At 42.1% G+C, this 23,004-nt stretch overlaps 1 protein-coding gene across 1 annotated transcript in view; it reads left to right on the top strand.

Annotated features, from left to right (window-relative positions):
* The window catches only part of thsd7aa (thrombospondin, type I, domain containing 7Aa), a 237,267-nt gene extending 214,464 nt beyond the window's left edge, over positions 1–22,803 (top strand). The window contains exons 25-28 of the mRNA XM_061982352.2: positions 6,694–6,776; positions 11,111–11,324; positions 13,139–13,226; positions 22,064–22,803. Coding sequence (XP_061838336.2) covers positions 6,694–6,776; positions 11,111–11,324; positions 13,139–13,226; positions 22,064–22,151 — 473 coding nt within the window. The 3' untranslated portion in view covers positions 22,152–22,803. The remainder of the gene's footprint in view (positions 1–6,693; positions 6,777–11,110; positions 11,325–13,138; positions 13,227–22,063) is intronic.
* The last annotated feature ends 201 nt before the right edge of the window (positions 22,804–23,004 follow it).

Here is a 23,004-nt window from a genome sequence, read left to right on the forward strand (position 1 = left end):
AGGAAAGAAAATTGTGCTGACATTGCACTTTATAATAGCACTATTAACCAGTCATTTTAAACATTAACTCATTCCTTTACAGAACAAACACATTGAAAAATAAATGTACTTATTTGTACAAAAGTGTTAACATTGAAAAAACATGACATATACGTGAACATAACAAAAAAGTGGTACTTTTTATATGTCAGGGCCCTATGCTGCATTGCATTTGCAAAAAAACCAAATTAGCCAAGAGTCTGTCAGTCATTTGTGCACGATGGGGGCGTAGTATGATGCCACCATGGCTGAAAACTCGCTCCACTGGAGCACTGGAGGCAGGCACTGCCAAGACTCTCATGGCCACTCGGAACAGTGAAGGAAGAGTCTTCATGTTCAATGCCCAGAACAAAAGGGGGGAGAGAGTTGTTTTGGGTTGGTGCACTACTTGTAAGTGTATCTTGTGTTTTTTATGTTGATTTAATTAAAAAAAAAAATAAATAAAAATTATTTCTTGTGCGGCCCGATACCAATCGATCCACAGACCAGTACCGGGCCGCGGCCCGGTGGTTGGGGACCACTGAGGTAAACAACCAACAGTATGTCAGAAAGCTAGCTAAAACGGTACACATATTCATAATATAGTATACATTTTAACTGACCTTTATTTGACTATTTTTGTCTTTTTTTAGGTGGCTAAAATACGCGGTGCTGCTGACCGCCGTCTAACGTTACGTGTGATATATTGACTAACGTAACCCTGCTTAAAAGAAATCACTGAACAAAAAGTACGAATAAGGTAGTGAACTGCAACAGATTCCCGTGTTTGCAATAACGTTATAACGTTAGCAGTGAGTTTACAGCCTCACTGATTTAACTACACAGCAAATAAAAGTCACGTTACTTAGCCAATAAACGTTATCTTACATTCAAAACTTACCGTTCTTTGTGCAACTTCAAATGCCGGACGAAGTTGGAAGTTGTTGCCTCTCCATCAGTCATTTTCGAACCGCATGTGTTGCATACTGCAAACCGTTTTGTGTTGACCACCTCGTAATTTTTACACCCAAACGAAATTATTTTAGGTATCATTTTTTGTTCACTGGCGTGTGGTTTGGACATGTCTTCTTCGTTGGTTGTCCTGCAATTTGATTGGATGAATGCTGTGTGATGAAAACAAAGTAGATCTAATTTGATTGGCTGTTGTACTGAGAGCACACCAGCTGACACACGCAACGCTGATAGACAAGTACACAATGAAAAATACGGAGCGCTCCCGAATAACTTTTTCATCTTTGGGTTTTGGGGAAAGTAGCAAGTCATGTCAAGTCATGTCAATTCAAAAGGCTCAAGTCCAAGTGAAGTCACAAGTCATTGATGTTAAAGTCTAAGTCGAGTTGCAAGTCTTTTTTACATTTTGTCAAGTCGAGTCTAAAGTCATCAAATTCATTACTCGAGTCTGACTCGAGTCCAAGTCATGTGACTCGAGTCCACACCTCTGGTAAATGGTAAATAAAAAGAGAATACAACAAATCCTTTTCAACTTATATCCAATTGAATAGACTGCAAAGACAAGATATTTAACGTTCACACTGGAAAACTTTGTTATTTTTTGCAAATATTAGCTCATTTTGAATTCGATGCCTGCAACATGTTTAAAAAAAAAACTGGCACAAGTGGCAAAAAAGACTGAGAAAGTTGAGGAATGCTCTTCAAAGACTTATTTGGAACATACCACAGGTGAACAGGCTAATTGGGAACAGGTGGGTGCCATGATTGGGTATAAAAGCAGCTTCCATGAAATGCTCAGTCATTCACAAACGAGGACGGGGGCGAGGGTCACCACTTTGTCAACAAATGCCTGAGCAAATTGTTTAAGAACAACATTTCTCAAGCAGCTATTGCAAGGAATTTAGGGATTTCACCATCTACGCTCCGTAATATCATCAAAAGGTTCGGAGAATCTGGAGAAATCACTGCACGTAAGCGGCAATGCCGTGACCTTGTATCCCTCGGGCGGTACTGCATCCAAAAACCCGACATCGGTGTGTAAAGGATATCACCACATGAGCTCAGGAACACTTAAGAAAACCACTGTCAGTAACTACAGTTGGTCGCTACATCTGTAAGTGCAAGTTAAAACTCTACTATGCGAAGCCACAGCCATTTATCAACAACACCCAGAAACACCGCCGGCTTCGCTGGGCCTGAGCTCATCTAAGATGGACTGATGCAAAGTGGAAAAGTGTTCTGTGGTCTGACGAGTCCACATTTCAAATTGTTTTTGGGAAACTAGGAAATTTACCATTTACACAATGTGCCAACTTCACTGGGTATTTGCAATTTAGCAGATAATTGTTGTAATCATACTTGCCAACCCTCCCGGATTTTCCGGGAGACTCACGAAATTCAGCGCCTCTCCCGAAAACCTCCCGGGACAAATTTCCTCCCGAAAAACTCCCGAAATTCAGAGGCCACGCCCCCTCCAGCTCCATGCGGACCTGAGTGACGTGTTGACAACACACAACAGCGTCTACTGTAAAGCAGTTGGTCTGCCGTAAACAGCAATGTTGTGACACTTTTAAACAGGACAATACTGCCATCTACTGTACATGCATATGTGACCCACCCATAATGTGTCACATTTTTGTGTTGATTTATTTAGTTTATTTTGTGGTTTGAATTCGTTTTTGGAGCTGTCATTACACATTTATCAGTATTCACATTGGTCAGTAGGGGGCAGTAGGGCAATTGAATGCTATCACCTGCAGACCGGAAGTGTCTTGTCATTCTGATGAGCGCGACCAGTCTGTGAACAATTGAAACATCCTGTGTGCTTTTTCCTCCTGTATAACAGGTTAGTTTTGGTGAATCAACTCACTGAATAATATCCATGTGATCTTTATAAGTATAAGTACACATTCTGATGGTGGAGCCTAACTCTAAAGTGTTTGTGAGTTGTAGTTTGTATTTGTGAATGAATCCAGTGCACAGCTGCAGTAATCAATACAAAAAGGCGACGTGAGTGCGCAATGTTTATATAAGAACTTCTGATCCTAATTCAGACTCCCAAATTAGAGCTCCCGTTTTCTTAATGATTTTAAAATGTATATTAGTATAATGTGTGTGTTCTGAAATAGTGACAGAGAATAGAACAAGGATGGACAATTCAACCCTTAACTCAACAATGAGTAGATGAGTGTTATGTGTGTGTATATGTGTAAATAAATGAACACTGAAATTCAAGTATTTATTTTATTTATATATATATATATATATATATATATATATATATATATATATATATATATATATATATATTTATTTATATATATATACACATATATATATATATATATATATATATATATATATATATATATATATATATATGTATATATATATATATATATAGCTAGAATTCACTGAAAGTCAAGTATTTCTTCTATATATATATATATATATATATATATATATATATATATATATATATATATCTCTTAACCACGCCCCCCGACCACGCCCCCGCCCCCCACCCCCCACCTCCCGAAATCGGAGGTCTCAAGGTTGGCAAGTATGGTTGTAATCGACATGGAAAGTTATAACATGACACGTTGTAACCCTAAAATCCATCAAATTAAATCTTATAACACAAAAAGTCTATATAAAATAAAATACCTGACATCCATGGTAATGATACCAAGCACAAGAGCGTATCTAGTCGATACTACTATGATTACATCGATATTTTTTATCGTCACAATATATATTTTTTAAATTCATATTATGTTTATAAAGTCAGTAAATACGTCCCTGGACACATGAGGACTTTGAATATGACCAATGTATGATCCTGTAACTACTTGGTATCGGATCGATACCTAAATGTGTGGTATCATCCAAAACTAATGTCAAGTATGAAAGAAGAGAAGAATAAGTGATTATTGCATTTTAACAGAAGTGTAGATAGAACATGTTAAAACAGAAAACAGCGCGACACCTACCCTTTACATCAGTATTTCTTCATCAGTATTGGTTTATTAGGTATTATATTTTTTTGTATGATCCTGTAACTACTTGGTATCGGATCGATACCTAAATGTGTGGTATCATCCAAAACTAATGTAAAGGATCAAAGAAGAGAAGAATAAGTGATTATTGCATTTTAACAGAAGTGTAGATAGAACATGTTAAAACAGAAAACAGCGCGACACCTACCCTTTACATCAGTATTTCTTCATCAGTATTGGTTTATTAGGTATTATATTTTTTTGTATGATCCTGTAACTACTTGGTATCGGATCGATACCTAAATGTGTGGTATCATCCAAAACTAATGTAAAGTATCAAAGAAGAGAAGAATAAGTGATTATTACATTTTAACAGAAGTGTAGATAGAACATGTTAAAACAGAAAATAAGCAGATATTAACAGTAAATGAACAAGTAGATTAACAATGCATTTTTACAGTTTGTCCCTCATAATGTGTACAAAATAATAGGTGTATAAATGACACAATATATTACTGCATACGACTAATTAGGAGTCTTTGTTTGTTTACTTACTACTAAAAGACAAGTTGTCTAGTATGTTCACCAGTGACGTGCGGTGAGGTTGATGGCTGGTGAGGCACTGACTTCATCACAGTCACATTTACAAACATATGAACCCTAAAGAGTATCTTATTCACCATTTGATTGGCAGCAGTTAACGGGTTATGTTTAAAAGCTCATACCAGCATTCTTCCCTGCTTGGCACTCAGCATCAAGGCTTGGAATTGGGGGTTAAATCACCAAAAATTATTCCCGGGCGTGGCGCCGCTGCTGCCCACTGCTCCCCTCACCTCCCAGGGGGTGAACAAGGGGATGGGTCAAATGCAGAGGACAAATTTCATTACACCTAGTGTGTGTGTGACAATCATTGCTACTTTAACTTCACTTTAACTTTACACATACAAACTGTAGCACACAAAAAAGCACATTTAATAAAAAAAACGTTATTATGGTCTTACCTTTACTTATAAATTAAGTCCATGCGCCGCAACTAAAGCCCTCACTTCAACTTTCCACGTGCAAGATTGAATCTATTTAAAAAAAGTGTAACCGAGGGTTTATAAATGTGGCCTATACTGTATGAAACTACAAAATAACAAACACGGAGGCTCCAGTTGACACGAGGACCACTTTATTTACCTTCTTTCAAAAACCTCCGCTCCACTACAACATGTCATCACTTCCGCTCTTGGCGCCTTCAAAATAAGAGCTCAAGGCATATACTGTATAACAGCGCAGAAAGTTAAAGTTAAAGTTAAAGTACCAATGATTGTCACACACACACACTACGTGTGGCGAAATTATTCTCTGCATTTGACCCATCACCCTTGATCACCCCCTGGGAGGTGAGGGGAGCAGTGGGCAGCAGCGGTGGCTGCGCCCGGGAATCATTTTGGTGATTTAACCCCCAATTCCAACCCTTGATGCTGAGTGCCAAGCAGGGAGGTAATGGGTCCCATTTTTATAGTCTTTGGTATGACTCGGCCGGGATTTGAACTCCCAACCTACCGATCTCAGGACGGACACTCTAACCACTAGGCCACTGAGTGGCCTAGTGGTTAAATAGGAACTTAAATAGGTTAAATAGGAACTTAACATCACAAAGAGGAAAGCCCATGAAAATAGGTTACAAAAGTTATTTAATAAGAAGCCAAAAAGTGCAAAAACAATAATGTTCGTGTTGGAGGAGTTGTGAATTAGGTACGCCTGCAGTCTGCAGGTGTACCTAATGTTGTGGCCCTGCAGTCATTCACAACTCCTCCAACACGAACATTATTGTTTTTGCACTTTTTTGGCTTCTTATGAAATAATTTTTTTAAATAGATTCAATCTTGCACGTGGAAAGTTTAAGTGTGGGCTTTAGTTGATATAACAATTCTACGGCGGGGGTGCAGGAGGCGGGGCTACTGGAGCCTCAGCCAGTGCGTCTTTTGCAGCCGTTTTATGATCGCTCAGCACAAGAAATACGTTACACACATACAGTTGTTGACAAAATACACTGTACATTATATACCTCAGATAACTAAACTATGGAAATGTATAATATAGTTCATATAGCAATACGGTCTCACTGCACAGCAGGCCAGCAGTTAGCCGAGTCCGGAATCCATGTTGAGGCACTGAGTGACGTGCCTCAACTGGCTGCTGTTCACCGCACCGTCTCTTCTCAGTATTTGAACGGCAAATGTGAAAATTCAGCGATTTTGAATAAAAATAATCTAAAACTGGTGAAGTTAAATGGAAAATAACGTTATAGTATAATCACTGGATACATATAACAATTTAATTTTTTTTTTTCTTTTTGCATTTTTTTTCTTTCCATGATGGCAGGTGAGGCGGGGCCTCACCTGCCTCTAGTGACTGCACGTCACTGATGTTCACTATTTGATTTAAGGACTAAATGACAATAATAAACATATGTTTCATGTACCCTAACATTTTTTGTTCAAATAAAGACAATAATGACATTTTTTGTGGTCTCCTTTTATTTAGAAAAGTATTGAAATGTTGGTATTGGTACAACACCAGTACAAAGTATAAAATGGTGTGTAGTATTGGTGGTGATCTGCTAAGACTGTGTGTACAACTGATAACAAGTACAAAAGCATCAAAATACATTGTTACGTTCTGACCTCTGACTTTTCAACTGATGGTTTGACAGGCGGCTGCCCGGCAGCAACACAACCGTTGGCTGACCGATCATGTGACCCGGCCTGCACCAAACCTCGATCTTTTTGTACCGAGGTGAGTTCGCTGTCGAAGAGCCTTTTGTGTGCCTGGGAACATCAGCCAGAATTTCGCCTGCCAGCTAGTTAATTGACACGAGCTGTGCTAGGAATATTTCAATTGATTTGTGCCAACATCAAGCGCATAAATGTCGATCCATAGAACATTACGATTCCATCATCTTCAATACAATGTTAAACGCAGGAAGTAAACAAACGTGACGTACAATCAGTTCTGCTTCTTGACGTGAGGATGATCCAAATAACCTGAAGTCTAAGGCCCCTTCTACCGTATTTTCCGCACCATAAGGCGCCCTGGGTTATAAGCCGCGCCTTCAATGAACGGCATATTTCAAAACTTTGTCCACCTATAAGCCGCCCCGTGTTATAAGCCGCATCTAACTGCGCTAAAGGAATGTCAAAAAAACAGTCAGATAGGTCAGTCAAACTTTAATAATATATTAAAACCAGCGTGATGTGGGCGCGCATGGAGTCGTATATCAACATGGACAGAGCTGCGTGAAAAAAGCCACCCGGCCTCTTCGCGTAAACTTAAACTTACCTTAACCACTCGCTCATCTTTTCTTCATCCATCCCTTCGAGTTAGCTTTTATGATGACGCCGGCTGGAAAGGTCTCTTTTGGCAAGGTCTTCCTTTTGAATATCACCATGGGTGGAAGTTTCTGGCCATTAGCATGGCAAGCTAGAACCACAGTGAAGGATGACTTCTCATTCCCTGTGGTGCGAATATTCACCGTACGTGCTCCCGTTGTATCCACAGTGCGGTTCACAGGAATATCAAAAGTCAGTGGAACCTCGTCCATGTTGATAATGTTCTCTGGCCGGATCTTTTTTTTCAGCTATCTTGTTTTTACAATATGCACGGAAAGTAGCCAGCTTTTCTTGAAAGTCTTTAGGCAGTTGCTGTGAAATAGTAGTCCGTGTGCGGATGGAGAGATTGCGTCTTTTCATGAACCGGATCCCTGTCGTTTAGTAGGAGCCATTTTGTGGTCTTTACAGATGTAAACACACAAAGGAAGTGAAACGTACGGTAATATCCGCGCCCTTTTTCTTCTTCTACGCGGGCGGGTGGTTGCTTACAGTAGAAGAAGAAGCGCTTCCTGTTCTATGGGGGCGGGTGCTTACCTTGGCGGTTGCTTGCGTAGAAGAAGAAGCGCTTCCTGTTCTACCGGGAAAAAGATGGCGGCTGTTTACCGAAGTTGCGAGACCGAAACTTTTTGAAAATGAATCGTAATATTAATCCATATATAAAGCGCACCGGGTTATAAGCCGCACTGTCAGCTTTTGAGTAAATTTGTGGTTTTTAGGTGCGGCTAATAGTGCAGAAAATACGGTACACTAAGCCGGATAAGGTTATCCAGGGTAAATTCCACCTAACCTTATCCGTGTCCACACACAACAATGCCACCGTTAAAGGGGAACATTATCAGCAGACCTATGTAAGCGTCAATATATACCTTGATGTTGCAGAAAAAAGACCATATATTTTTTTAACCGATTTCCGAACTCTAAATGGCTGAATTTTGGCCTTTCTAATATTCGCTCTCAGAGCGATGACGTCACAACGGGAAGCAATCCGCCATTTTCTCAAACACCGAGTCAAATCAGCTCTGTTATTTTCCGTTTTTTCGACTGTTTTCCATACCTTGGAGACATCATGCCTCGTCGGTGTGTTGTCGGAGGGTGTAACAACACCAACAGGGACGGATTCAAGTTGCACCAGTGGCCCAAAGATGCCAAAGTGGCAAGAAATTGGACGTTTGTTCCGCACACTTTACCCACGAAAGCTATGCTGCGACAGAGATGGCAAGAATGTGTGGATATCCTGCGACACTCAAAGCAGATGCATTTCCAACCATAAAGTCAAAGAAATCTGCCGCCAGACCCCCATTGAATCTGCCGGAGTGTGTGAGCAATTCAGGGACAAAGGACCTCGCTAGCACGGCAAGCAATGGCGGCAGTTTGTTCCCGCAGACGAGCGAGCTAAACCCCCTGGATGTCTTGGCTCACACCATCCCGAAGATGATCAAGAGAAGAATATCGATCCTAGCTTCCCTGGCCTGCTGACATGAGGGTATGTCTACAGAATATATTAATTGATGAAAATTGGGCTGTGTGCACTCTCAAAGTGCATGTTGTTGCCAAATGTATTTCATATGCTGTAAACCTAGTTCATAGTTGTTGGTTTCCTTTAATGCCAAACAAACACATACCAATCGTTGGTTAGAAGGCGATCGCCGAATTCGTCCTCGCTTTCTCCCGTGTCGTTTTCGTCGGTTTCGCTTGCATACGGTTCAAACCGATATGGCTCAATAGCTTCAGTTTCTTCTTCGCTACCTGCCTCCACACTACAACCATCCGTTTCAATACATGCGTAATCTGTTGAATCGCTTAAGCCGCTGAAATCCGAGTCTGAATCCGAGCTAATGTCGCTATAGCTTGCTGTTCTTTCCGCCATGTTTGTTTGTGTTGGCTTCACTATGTGACGTCACAGGAAAATGGATGGGTGGTTAAAATCAGGCACTTTGAAGCTTTTTTTTAGGGATATTGCGTGATGGGTAAAATTTTTTTAAAAACTTCGAAAAATATAATAAGCCACTGGGAACTGATTTTTAATGGTTTTAACCCTTCTGAAATTGTGATAATGTTCCCCTTTAAAGACCCCAATAACTGATAGTCTGCTTTACCAGTCCAAATGCATTCGCTATTTTTCGTAGTCTTCCCTTGTCCACGTCAGCCCGCATTGTCGTTGTCTCTCCTTCGACGAATGGACAACGTTTTTCACTAAGTAGAATCACGGCTGACCTGGACATTGGAAAGTTCTCTTGCCGTTCCTCCGGCCCAACACACTCGGTGACAAACATATCCCACCGGGCTGCCGTTCTTCCAGGCCTTATCCAAAACAATCGCTCAACATTGCTATGTTGCTGTCTTAAATGTGTTGTATCCCGAATAGCTGCAATTGCCCGTTTCCTTCTTTTAAGCATTAAGCTTTTCAATCTGGCCCGCCGGACATTCCCAAATTATTTTTTTAGATCTTTAAGATCGAAACTGTCATTATGATGTGCAGTGATGTTTTCAAATTACCGGAAGTTTTGAACTATGCAAAGTATTTCAATGGTTGGAATCTGCGCTTTTGCATGATATACTAGTTACTATGGTCATCTAATTAGTTACTATGGTCATCTAAGTCACAGCAGCTCAGTGGGTGGGGAGCGTTTCCACCGAGTGTTTCCAGAGCGGCCAGCCTGAAATGCGGGTGTCAGGGACAGACGCGGAAGGAGATTTTTACAACAAAGTTCTGCAAGAAAAGTGATATCAGTTTTTTTTAACCTTGGCATTCATATTTTGCTGTTTGTTGCCTTTTTGTTGGGTTTCGCTTGATTGTAAAATATGTGGATGGAGAGGGGGTGTGACGTTCATATGGTGTCAATATTCAGTGTTTTATCGTTTATAGTTAATATTGTAAATCCCACATTCTTTATTTTCATGTACATTCTGGGTGTCTCATTCAGTAAAAATGTTTTTAATTATATTCTGTTTTTTAAGGCGGTCTGTCATAACGTTTTTAGCATTCAATCAGACATTATTGTAAGGTTTTGTATTAGTGTTCCTAAAAATAGATATACCGGCCCCCAGACACATTTTTTTCTCAAAATTTGCCCCCCGGAGACGGCACAGATGCAAGGACGTCGTTTAGCTCTATTTATTTATATACAGTATTATGAAGTGGGAAACTAACCCAAAATGTGTATGTGTGCGACTATGTGTAGTGATTATGTCGAGTGTTAGTTACCGGGAGTGTCCAGCGAGTTTTGAGAGTCCAAGAGGGCAAGGCAAGCTCGGAGTTCCAGGGACAGGCAGGAGGTCAGGGGCAAGAGCGAGGCGTCAAATGTCCGCGTCCAGGCGGGAGGTCGAGATCCAAAAGGGCAGCCAGGGAACCAGAGGGGATACGGGGGAGACGAGACACACCGCTCGTAACCAGGGAACGGAGGAATGCTGCTGGAACGACACAGGGACACGAGACAAATGAACACGGAGGAGGAGAAAACACAGAGTGAGCATAGAGCTATGCATGTCGGCTTACTGTACGGGAACAGGTAGCTACGTTCTGGCCCAGTACGCAGGTTTGCTCTGGCTTAAGAAGCACAGGGAACTCATCAGCGACAGGTTTGTTGACACGAGGCTTAGGCTAAATAATTATTCGTTTATGGGGTTTTGGGCTTAGTGTAGACATAGCCTAATTGTTGACTACGCCAGGGCTTGTGAAAAACGGTGACAAAGTCAAGCTGCAGTTCTTGTTTGTGTGACGGACTTTACTGTTTGTGTCAGGCGGGAGTGTGTGGCTGTGACGAAGGCTACACGGAAGTCATGACGTCTGACGGCGTACTGGACCAGTGCACCGTCATCCCAGTGCTGGAGATTCCCAGCGCCGACGACAACAAAGCGGACGTTAAAACCATCCGAGCCTTCAACCCCACCCAGCCGGCGGTCAGCCCGCCTGGCAGAGTGGGACGCACCTGGTTTCTGCAGCCCTTTGGTCCAGGTAAACACACCAGAATGAGGACACATCAAGAAACACATTGACAATGAAATAGACTGAGACTTCCTTTATTTGTCACTCAAATTTGAACTTCACAGTACAGATAAGAAATACATTTTGTTGCATTAGCGCATGGTAGTGCCGGATAAAAGAGCAATAATGTGCAGATATAATTAGATTATTGTACAGATAAATATATTGCACTTTTGCACTGATGACATCTATTAAACAAGACAAGGAGCAAGGAATTAAACAGACAGAATTAAATTTGGCTCAATGAGGAGAGCACGTACACCTGTACCCTTGCACAGTGTTCCACCACCTCTGACGAAAAATTGTACGCTTCCTCTTTTATTTGGACTTTCCCCGATTACATGGTAACAGCTGTTTCTAAAGGTAGGGGGTCGTAAACAGCGCTGCCTTTGGTTACAAAACAGTTCAAAGAAAAGGTGCCTCGAGGGAGGTCAGGCCCTGCCTTTCTCTCCGCTTTGTAGATCTCGGGTAAAGACAAAATCTTCCTGTGGATTACAATACATCAAAGAAACCGACGCCTTCATGTCGCTTCCCATCGTACACAGTGGAGTTTTACAAGCCTTTTTGATTGGTCGGATCAAAGACAGCTTTTGTCCTCTCACAGGGCGAGCTGAACTCAATGTAACACTAAGTTTTGTGATAACTCAGATACAATTATTCTGATAATATGCATCCAGGTATATGGATGTATGTTATATTGTCTTTATATTCCAGCCAGTTAGTCCGTTTTTGGGGGGGAATTGAGGGGATTATTTTAATTCGTTAAAGTCTTACGGCCTAAATCAGAATCAGAATCAGCTTTATTGTCATTACGCAAGGTAACGAGATTGAGGCCATTCCATACAGTGCGATGTGTGCATGCTAGAAAAACAATGTGCAAATATATAAAAATATAAAAAATGTAGAAGTGCAATGAATATGGTGTGAAATGAATATATACATGAAAAAAAACAAAAAAAAAAACAGGGTGGTTGGTGGAATGGGTTATTGCACCGAAGAGAAGGCAGTTATGAGGGACAATGGGGCAGTCCGTTCAGGATGGTTATGGCCCTGGGGAAGAAGCTGTTCTTTAGCCTGTTTGTTTTGGTTTTAATGCACCTGTAGCGCTTCCCAGAGGGCAGCAGGTGGAACAGGTCAGAGCCAGGGTGGGTGCTGTCCTTGATGATGGCACTGGCTCTGTTGAGGCAGCGGGAGGTGTAGATGTCCGTCAGAGAGGGGAGAGGGCGGCCGATGATCTTCTGAGCCGTCTTGACCACTCTTTGCAGCCTCTCCCTGTCTGCTGCAGTGCAGCTGCCGTACCATACCGTAATACAGTAGGTCAGCAGGCTCTCGATGGACGAGCGGTAGAAGGTCAGCAGCAGGTCAGGCTTCAGGTTGTACTTCCCGAGGACTCTAAGGAAGTGTAGCCGCTGCTGAGCCTTCTTGATGATTGATGTGGTGTTTGCTGTCCAGGAGAAGGGAAGAAGCTGGAGGTTCTGCTACGGCGGCTACGGAACCTCTTTCTAGAGTCCAGCAGTGAAAAGAGTTCTTGGTGGAGGTGGGAGGAGTCTCTGCAGATTTTCTGAGCCCTGGTCAGGCTGCGGCTTTTTGCCATCTCCTGGATAGGAGGAAGAGGAGTCCTGATGATCTTTTCCGCCGTCCTCACCACTCTCTGCAGAGACTTCCAGTCTGAGGCACAAATGGTCAACACCAAAGGAAATCCTCCTGACCACGGAGCTCTGCTGCCCCCTTCTGTTGGGAAGGAGCAAGAACAGTAAACATGTTGTATTGTATTGTGTTTGCAGATGGCAAGTTGAAGACGTGGGTGTACGGAGTAGCAGCAGGAGTGTTTGTGCTGCTCGTCTTCATCATCTCCATGACCTACTTAGCATGGTAATCATCACACCGCCGACTAATTACACCACTCCTCTAATTAGGTTGTTTTGTCGCAGCAAAGCAAATACACAATTAGCGGAGTGAAAACCGTGTTCCCTCGCCATGTAGTATAGTCTTGGTGTATTGTGCATTTTAAATGACTCTCTTCCCTCAATTATCCGAGATGTAGTCGATTTCTTTTTTTTACGGCCTCCACAAAGCTTCCACACACACTTATAAAAAAAAAACTGCCTTCGCTCTGAAAAGCTGTGTAATTTTCACATAAACTAAAATGGGTACCACATCTCATGAAACCACTTCATACTAAAGCTGAGCTGAACGGTCTTACTCAATAACTACACGGCAAAGAAGGTCACTAACGATTTACCGAGGATTTCGTCAAAGTAAAAACATGAAAATAAATGCCGTTGTAATCTAACAGCTAGCAAAGTTAGCAATGAGCATGTACAAAATATACATAGAACATTAATAGGCGTTGTTTGAGTAAGAGATTAATAAATAACTTTATGCTTCTCTACTTGTAAATCAACGCAAGGAACAAAGGCACTACTCCTAATATGCAGGATACCTGAAATGAGCAAATTTGACCACAAGATGGTGCTGTGTTTACAAACTGACTCAAACATAACAGCACCATCTTGTGGTCAGATTTGCTCATTGTATTAAAGTGAATATATCTACAATTTGATGTATATTTACATTAACTATTGAAGTTATATATAAGTTTTTTTTTTATATATATATATATATATATATATATATATATATATATATATGTCTGAATAAGGTTATCCAAAAAATAGTGCTCGATACCGTGGTAGAGCACAATATATGTACAGTGTTTCCCACAAGACAGGCATCTATTTGTGGTGGTGTGGTCGGCGGCGGGGGGGGGGGGGCGTTGGGGGCGGAAGCGGCGATGACCGAGAAGAACGCGGAGTTGGAATATAATTACAACATTTTATGTACATATTTATATACAGATTTGAACAGTTAGTGATTCACTGAAATATATTTATTAATTGTGGTTCTTACAAAAAATATATCTTATAAAATATAAAAGCTAAAATGTCTCTTAAAGCTCTGCCCCTTTAATTAGTGAATACTAAATAATTTAACTTTAGCCTACTACTACAACCATATTATTTACCAGCAACATGAAGTGAAACAGAGGCAGAGGTGTCCTGCCACAGTCAGTCAACCTCCTCCTCCTCCTCCTGCTGAACAGGTCGCACCTGTGGTCCGGACTGTAGGCCTACCTCCTCTCCAAGTCCAGCCCTTTTCGGCCGTTGAAAATATTTTTCTATACTCATCTGTGTGAAGGAGTGAACATCCAACATTAGAATTTATTAGTAACGAGCAGAAGCGCTCTATGTACAGTGCCGTCTAACCAGCAGCTCAACACATGCAGGGTTCAACGTTAAGGTTTTTTTTCTACTTGCCCGACTTCTCAAATCTACTTGCCCCAATATTTTTACTTGTCCTGCCTAGGTTTTTTTCTGGCTGTGTAGTGCTCATGGCTTATATCTTACTAGAATCCTTCCCGTTGACTATTTACAACACTACACAGTATTTATTATTATTATCTATAATTACATTTAAATGGCATTGCATACATGTAAAATTAAATGCTATTTCACATTATTTGACCAGTAGCAGTTACACCCATCTGAACAGGTCATCCACCTGTTTAAAGCCCAATCACAGTTGAAATCTTGAAATGAAGGGCTTTTAATGGCCAAAACATTAACCTGGACAACATTTTAACAGCTGGTTGGCTCAGATTTTATTATTTTCATTGCATTCACATGCTGCAGTGGACAGTGGACAATTTAGCTTCAGTCCATGTGTGTTTATTGACAACAGGGTTATAACCTGGACACGTTAGCTCGTCGGTATGAAAACAGGCGACCGAGTCAAACAGCGGCGGTGTTAATGAAGCAGCGTCAGGCGAAACCGTCAGTGAAACGCTCAGTGAAATCGCGGATTAACGTTAAATATATGACGAGCCGCGAGCGATGCAGCTATAACCTATCTACCTATAACACCTGTAAAAATGAAGCAATGCTACCACGCTAGCAAGCGTTAGCTAGCCGGCTATGAGCCACCAAGCTGCTAACTATCGCCAAAAGGCACCATTTAAGTTTTTTTCCCCATGGCATCCTGGATCAAGGCTTTCAGCAGCTTTTGGACGTTTGAGGTAGAAACGTAGGAAGCGCCATCATTATGAAAAGTAGTTGGCGAGTATTTTGGTCCCGTCCGTCCGTCCCTCTTCTTCTTCTTCTTCTGGCCCACCAGGTGAATTAAGTGCTATTGGCGGAGTTACAATGCATACCGCCACCTACTGCACCGGAGGTGTAACTACAAGCAACATTCACAGACAGTCCCATTGCTTTTATGAGCGGTCGAGCGAGTCAAAAGCCGAAAAATCCATTTGTGGCGGACATAATTCTTTTGTGGCGGGCCGCCACAAATAAATGAATGTGTGGGAAACACTGATGTATGTGTGGGGAAAAAAAATCACAAGACTACTTCATCTCTACAGGCCTGTTTCATGAGGGGTTCCCTCAATCATCAGCAGATTTTAATAGAAGCATTCACATACCATGGTTTATATAGGGCACAGAGTGGGTAGGTACAGGCTGGCGTAGGGGCGTGGTGATTGGCTCATGTGTTACCTAGGAGGTGTTTCCGTCTGTGACGGCATGCTGATACAATTTCGCTGCGCTTGTTGAGGGATGACAGGTCTGGACGGTAAATAATAAACAGTTTCTCTTTCAAGCATAGGTTGCATCTTTTATTACCACTATTGTAAGGTGTGCTGGATGCAAGAATTTGCCATGTTATTGAATATTCAACATTATTGTCTTTGAGGTCCCAAATGTGTTTGCTGAGTTCTGTAGTATTCCGCAGGTTTTGGTTCCAAAACCTGCGGAATACTACAGAACTCAGCAAACACATTGATGAAACAGGCCTGTAGAGATGACGTAGTCTTGTGATTTTTTTTCCCACACATACATATATATATATACAGGTAAAAGCCAGTAAATTAGAATATTTTGAAAAACTTGATTTATTTCAGTAATTGCATTCAAAAGGTGTAACTTGTACATTATATTTATTCATTGCACACAGACTGATGCATTCAAATGTTTATTTCATTTCATTTTGATGATTTGAAGTGGCAACAAATGAAAATCCAAAATTCCGTGTGTCACAAAATTAGAATATTACTTAAGGCTAATACAAAAAAGGGATTTTTAGAAATGTTGGCCAACTGAAAAGTATGAAAATGAAAAATATGAGCATGTACAATACTCAATAATCCGCGGACTCCGCGGTTGTGTCCGCAAACCGCGCATCTCTAATATATATATAATTTTTTTAATAGGAAATCACAGACAGGAAATACTACAGTGAAAGCGCAACTGCCAAAAGCAACCAACATATATTTGAGTGTAACTCAAAGCCACGTGTAGCTCCCCCCAACACACACGCACACAGTGTACAAATTCAGACCAACATTTTAAAAGGTAAAAACAAGACATAGTTACCTGCCATCACCATCATCCTCATCATCATATACTGTAGAACATTCTACTTCATTTCATTTCATTTTCTTCACCAAACGTCCAGCAAAGACTTACTTCTTACTCATTATTTATTACTTAAGTCTTCTTGCTGACGGTTTGGACTCAATGTTTTGTCTGACTTTTGCTTTCATCATCATCATCATTTTATGTTTTGTTTCCTTTCTCCACCTTCACCACATTTTCTGCTCAGTCGTTCCGCTTCTTGTCTTTGCCGCGAGACAAAGTCCGAGTCCCACCAAGCTGGGCTTTACTGGATGGATCTAAACATCTGCACGGTGCCTCACATCTGCCCTGCCTGCCAGAAACTAGAAAAGCAAGAGTTTCTGCAGCTCAACCAAGTCCACAATCAACAGCAACAAGAAGAAGCGCTAACATGCCCACCAGCTCACATTGAAACACTCATCACTTAGCTTCACACCTGTTCTCCATCCTAACCATGTGCACCCTGTGACCTGTCAGACCCATGTAGTCCTTTCATTCCATGGCATCCTGGAGGTAAGTTCTCCATCAACAAGCTTTTATTGTGGAAAGCACACTTCCTGTGTGTCCCATTTACTCGCAAACCAACCACCGGGCGGTCCATGAAGACGGCAGAAAAACCAGTGCAAAAAGTAAAATAAGACTAATTGTAATGGTTGTTGGTGAATTCCGGTTGACCAGCTTGGTCCAGCTCCTGCTTCCGTTCCACGCGGGGCTTGAACCTGGATCGTACACATGCCGAGTCCAGAGCCCTAGGCACCGAGCTGTCACATTAATGTCCAGCGCAACCGCTTATAAGTAGCTCTTAATGTGTAAAAAGTGAGGTAGCTCTTCAGGTTTCAGGGAGTGAGGTTTACGTCGTACACAAGTGGCTTAGCCGCCCGCACTGACTGGCCTGACATCGCCCTTCAGGTGTCCTGGAGTGAGGTCGCCCTTCAGTTGTCCTGGAGTGAGGTCGCCCTTGAGGTGTACTAGAGTGGGGTCGCCCTTGAGGTGTACTAGAGTGGGGTCGCCCTTGAGGTGTACTGGAGTGAGGTCGCTCTTGAGGTGTCCTGGAGTGAGGTCGCCCTTGAGGTGTCCTGGGGTTAGGTTGCCCTTGAGGTGTACTGGAGTGAGGTCGCCTTTCAGGTGTCCTGAAGTGAGGTAGCTCTTGAGGTGTCCTGGAGTGAGGTCGCTCTTGAGGTGTCCTAGGGGGAAGGAAGCTCTTGAGGTGTCCTGGAGGGAGGTCGCTCTTGAGGTGTCCTGGAGTGAGGTCGCTCTTGAGGTGTCCTGGAGTGAGGTCGTCTTTCAGGTGTCCTGAAGTGAGGTAGTTTTTGAGGTGTCCTGGAGTGAGGTCGCTCTTGAGGTGTCCTAGGGGGAGGAAGCTCTTGAGGTGTCCTGGAGTGAGGTCGCTCTTGAGGTGTCCTAGGGGGAGGAAGCTCTTGAGGTGTCCTGGAGTGAGGTCGCTTTTGAGGTGTCCTAGGGTGAGGAAGCTCTTGAGGTGTCCTGGAGTGAGGTCGCTCTTGAGGTGTACTGGAGTGGGGTCGCTCTTGAGGTGTACTGGAGTGGGGTCGCCCTTGAGGTGTACTGGAGTGGGGTCGCCCTTGAGGTGTACTAGAGTGGGGTCACCCTTGAGGTGTACTGGAGTGAGGTCGCCCTTGAGGTGTACTAGAGTGGGGTCGCCCTTCAGGTGTTCTGGAGTGAGGTAGCCCTTCAGGTGTTCTGGAGTGAGGTCGCCCTTGAGGTGTCCTGGAGTGAGGTCGCCCTTGAGGTGTACTGGAGTGGGGTCGCCCTTGAGGTGTACTGGAGTGGGGTCGCCCTTGAGGTGTACTGGAGTGGGGTCGCCCTTGAGGTGTACTGGAGTGGGGTCGCCCTTGAGGTGTACTGGAGTGGGGTCGCTCTTGAGGTGTACTGGAGTGGGGTCGCCCTTGAGGTGTACTAGAGTGGGGTCGCTCTTGAGGTGTACTGGAGTGGGGTCGCCCTTGAGGTGTATTGGAGTGGGGTCGCCCTTGAGGTGTACTGGAGTGGGGTCGCCCTTGAGGTGTACTGGAGTGGGGTCGCCCTTGAGGTGTACTGGAGTGAGGTCGCCCTTGAGGTGTACTGGAGTGGGGTCGCTCTTGAGGTGTACTGGAGTGGGGTCGCTCTTGAGGTGTACTGGAGTGGGGTCGCCCTTGAGGTGTACTAGAGTGGGGTCGCCCTTGAGGTGTACTGGAGTGGGGTCGCCCTTGAGGTGTCCTGGAGGGAGGTCGCTCTTGAGGTGTCCTGGAGGGAGGTCGCCCTTGAGGGGTCCTGGGGTTAGGTTGCCCTTGAGGTGTACTGGAGTGAGGTCGCCTTTCAGGTGTCCTGAAGTGAGGTAGCTCTTGAGGTGTCCTGGAATGAGGTCGCTCTTGAGGTGTCCTAGGGGGAAGGAAGCTCTTGAGGTGTCCTGGAGGGAGGTCGTTCTTGGGGTGTCCTGGAGTGAGGTCGTTCTTGAGGTGTCCTGGAGGGAGGTCGCTCTTGAGGTGTCCTGGAGTGAGGTCGTTCTTGAGGTGTCCTGGAGTGAGGTCGCTCTTGAGGTGTACTGGAGTGAGGTCGCTCTTGAGGTGTACTGGAGTGGGGTCGCCCTTGAGGTGTACTGGAGTGGGGTCGCCCTTGAGGTGTACTGGAGTGGGGTCGCCCTTGAGGTGTACTGGAGTGGGGTCGCCCTTGAGGTGTACCGGAGTGGGGTCGCCCTTCAGGTGTCCTGGAGTGAGGTCGCTCTTGAGGTGTCCTGGAGTGAGGTCGCTCTTGAGGTGTACTGGAGTGAGGTCGCTCTTGAGGTGTCCTGGAGTGAGGTCACTCTTGAGGTTCAGGGAGTGAGGTTTACCGACTTATACAGTGGCTTACCCACACTGTCTGGCCAAAAGTAGGTCTTATGGTGTCAGGAGTGAGGTAGCACAAACTTTTCAGGGAGTCAGGCAGCTCTTGAGGTTTCAGAGAGTGAGGTTTACTGACATATAAAGTGGCTTAGCCGCAGTGTCTGGCCTAAAGTAGCTGTTTCAGGTGCAGGAAGTGAGGTAGCTGTTAAGGTTTCAGGGAGTGAGCTAGCTGCTGATAATCTGCTGTCTCATTCATTTGAAGTGTTCAACGTTGACGATGTACATTTGACTCAAGGCTTGACCTCATCACTACACCAAGCTGCCTAATAGCAGACAGGAAACACTCGCGAGAAACCAAAATAAGATTTTTTTAAGTACATTTTATTTTTATTATAATTTTCATTATTTATTTTTATTTATTTTTTTAAATAAGAGTCTGTTAGGATGCAGACGATTGTTCAATGTGTAAAAAACAGCCATTTTACTACGTATTATTTCTGTGTTTTTATCGTACTCATCTACTAGTTGTTTGTGGAAGTACATAAGCTGTAGCTATGATATTGTAGTAAAAGTAGTATGATATTGTAGTACAAGGTGTATGATATTGTAGTACAAGTAGTATGATATTGTAGTACAAGGTGTATGATATTGTAGTACAAGGTGTATGATATTGTAGTACAAGTAGTATGATATTGTAGTACAAGGTGTATGATATTGTAGTACAAGGTGTATGATATTGTAGTACAAGGTGTATGATATTGTAGTACAAGTAGTATGATATTGTCGTACAAGGTGTATATTGTCGTACAAGGTGTATGATATTGTAGTACAAGGTGTATGATATTGTAGTACAAGGTGTATGATATTGTAGTACAAGGTGTATGATATTGTAGTACAAGGTGTATGATATTGTAGTACAAGGTGTACATACTGCACGCGTGTCTGGCAGCATAAGGAATTATGAATTATAAGTAGAACTAGTCCTAAGTGTCCCAATACTTTTGTCCAGTTGTAGTCCTAAGTGTCCCAATACTTTTGTCCAGTTGTAGTCCTAAGTGTCCCAATACTGTTGTCCAGTTGTAGTCCTAAGTGTCCCAATACTGTTGTCCAGTTGTAGTCTTAAGTGTCCCAATACTTTTGTCCAGTTTTAGTCCAAAGTGTCCCAATACTTTTGTCCAGTTTTAGTCCTAAGTGTCCCAATACTTTTGTCCAGTTGTAGTCTTAAGTGTCCCAATACTTTTGTCCAGTTGTAGTCCTAAGTGTCCCAATACTTTTGTCCAGTTGTAGTCCTAAGTTCCCAATACTTTTGTCCAGTTGTAGTCCTAATTGTCCCAATACTTTTGTCCAGTTGTAGTCCTAAGTGTCCCAATACTTTTGTCCAGTTTTAGTCCTAAGTGTCCCAATACTTTTGTCCAGTTTTAGTCCTAAGTGTCCCAATACTTTTGTCCAGTTGTAGTCCTAAGTGTCCCAATACTTTTGTCCAGTTGTAGTCCTAAGTGTCCCAATACTTTTGTCCAGTTTTATTCCTAAGTGTCCCAATACTTTTGTCCAGTTGTAGTCCTAAGTGTCCCAATACTTTTGTCCAGTTTTAATCCTAAGTGTCCCAATACTTTTGTCCAGTTTTAGTCCTAAGTGTCCCAATACTTTTGTCCAGTTGTAGTCCTAAATGTCCCAATACTTTTGTCCAGTTGTAGTCCTAAATGTCCCAATACTTTTGTCCAGTTTTAGTCCTAAGTGTCCCAATACTTTTGTCCAGTTGTAGTCCTAAATGTCCCAATACTTTTGTCCAGTTTTAGTCCTAAGTGTCCCAATACTTTTGTCCAGTTGTAGTCCTAAATGTCCCAATACTTTTGTCCAGTTGTAGTCCTAAATGTCCCAATACTTTTGTCCAGTTTTAGTCCTAAGTGTCGCAATACTTTTGTCCAGTTTTAGTCCTAAGTGTCCCAATACTTTTGTCCAGTTTTAATCCCAAGTGTCCCAATACTTTTGTCCAGTTTTAGTCCTAAGTGTCCCAATACTTTTGTCCAGTTTTAGTCCTAAATAAAGTTGATTTGATTTGATTTGATAAGTATCCTAATACTTTTGTCCAGTTTTAATCCTAAGTGTCCCAATACTTTTGTCCAGTTTTAGTCCTAAGTGTCCCAATACTTTTGTCCAGTTGTAGTCCTAAGTGTCCCAATACTTTTGTCCAGTTGTAGTCCTAAGTGTCCCAATACTTTTGTCCAGTTTTAGTCCTAAGTGTCCCAATACTTTTGTCCAGTTGTAGTCCTAAGTATCCCAATACTTTTGTCCAGTTTTAGTCCCAAGTGTCCCAATACTTTTGTCCAGTTTTCTTCGTAAGTGTCCCAATACTTTAGAATGATGAATTAAAAGTATAATTGTAGCCAAGCATGTTTTAAAGTTGACATTGTTTGTTTGTTTGTTTGTTTGTTTGTTTGTGTTGCAGCAAGAAGCCCAAGAAAGCCCAAAGACGGCAAATGAACAACCGTCTGAAACCTCTGACCTTGGCCTACGATGGCGACGCCGACATGTGACACTCAAACAACACTAGTATTCATCCTAGACCTTTTTTTTTCTACTTTGGAACATTTTCTTTCACCAGAGCCTTCATAACTTTTACATGCCTTGAATTATTTGTGCTTTTTTTTTTACTTTTGAATATTCCATTCTTTTGTATTCTTCCGTTCCGTCGGAACTGAGAGTCGTCTTATTTATTTCATCTTATTTATTCATTCAATCTTCTGCCTTTTTCTTGTTTTTTTTTGTTCCAGGCATTATTTTGCACTATATTAGTGCAGCATGTTGCAGATTTACAGTAAGTACAGTAGAGATAGACTTTCATTGCCTCCAAACACACTTTGGGAAACTTTTTAAAACGTGTACATTCCACTCTGCCTGCTTTTATTCTAACTTTTGTTCAACATTTGTACTTTTGTACAAAAGTGTGATTGAAGGCTGACTTCAAATGTATTCTGTAATATTTTCTATTATGCTTCATTTTACATTCATGTGACTCGCATCGGACTTTTCTCCGTTTGTCAAAAAATACTTTGAAAATATTTTTTGCCTCACATTCTCCACTTGTGATGAAGTACAGTAGTACCTCACTTTTTGTTCATTTTTGGTCAAAAAGGTTAAAAGCATAATCAACCAAATATTCTCACAATAAAATAAATACAATAATAATAGATTTTTTTTAATTTTTTTTTTAAAAGCACTTTACATTGAGTAAACAACCTCAAAGTGCTAGTGTATTAAAAAAAATAAAATTAAAATAAGATAATAAATAAAAATAAAAACTAGAACAGCCAAATAGCTAAAACTAGTATGCATATATCTAAAAAAAAAAAGGCTTTTTAAAAAAGAAGGGTTTTTAAGCCTTTTTTA

This window comes from Nerophis lumbriciformis, linkage group LG21 (assembly GCF_033978685.3).
Source record: "Nerophis lumbriciformis linkage group LG21, RoL_Nlum_v2.1, whole genome shotgun sequence".
NCBI lineage: Eukaryota > Metazoa > Chordata > Actinopteri > Syngnathiformes > Syngnathidae > Nerophis > Nerophis lumbriciformis.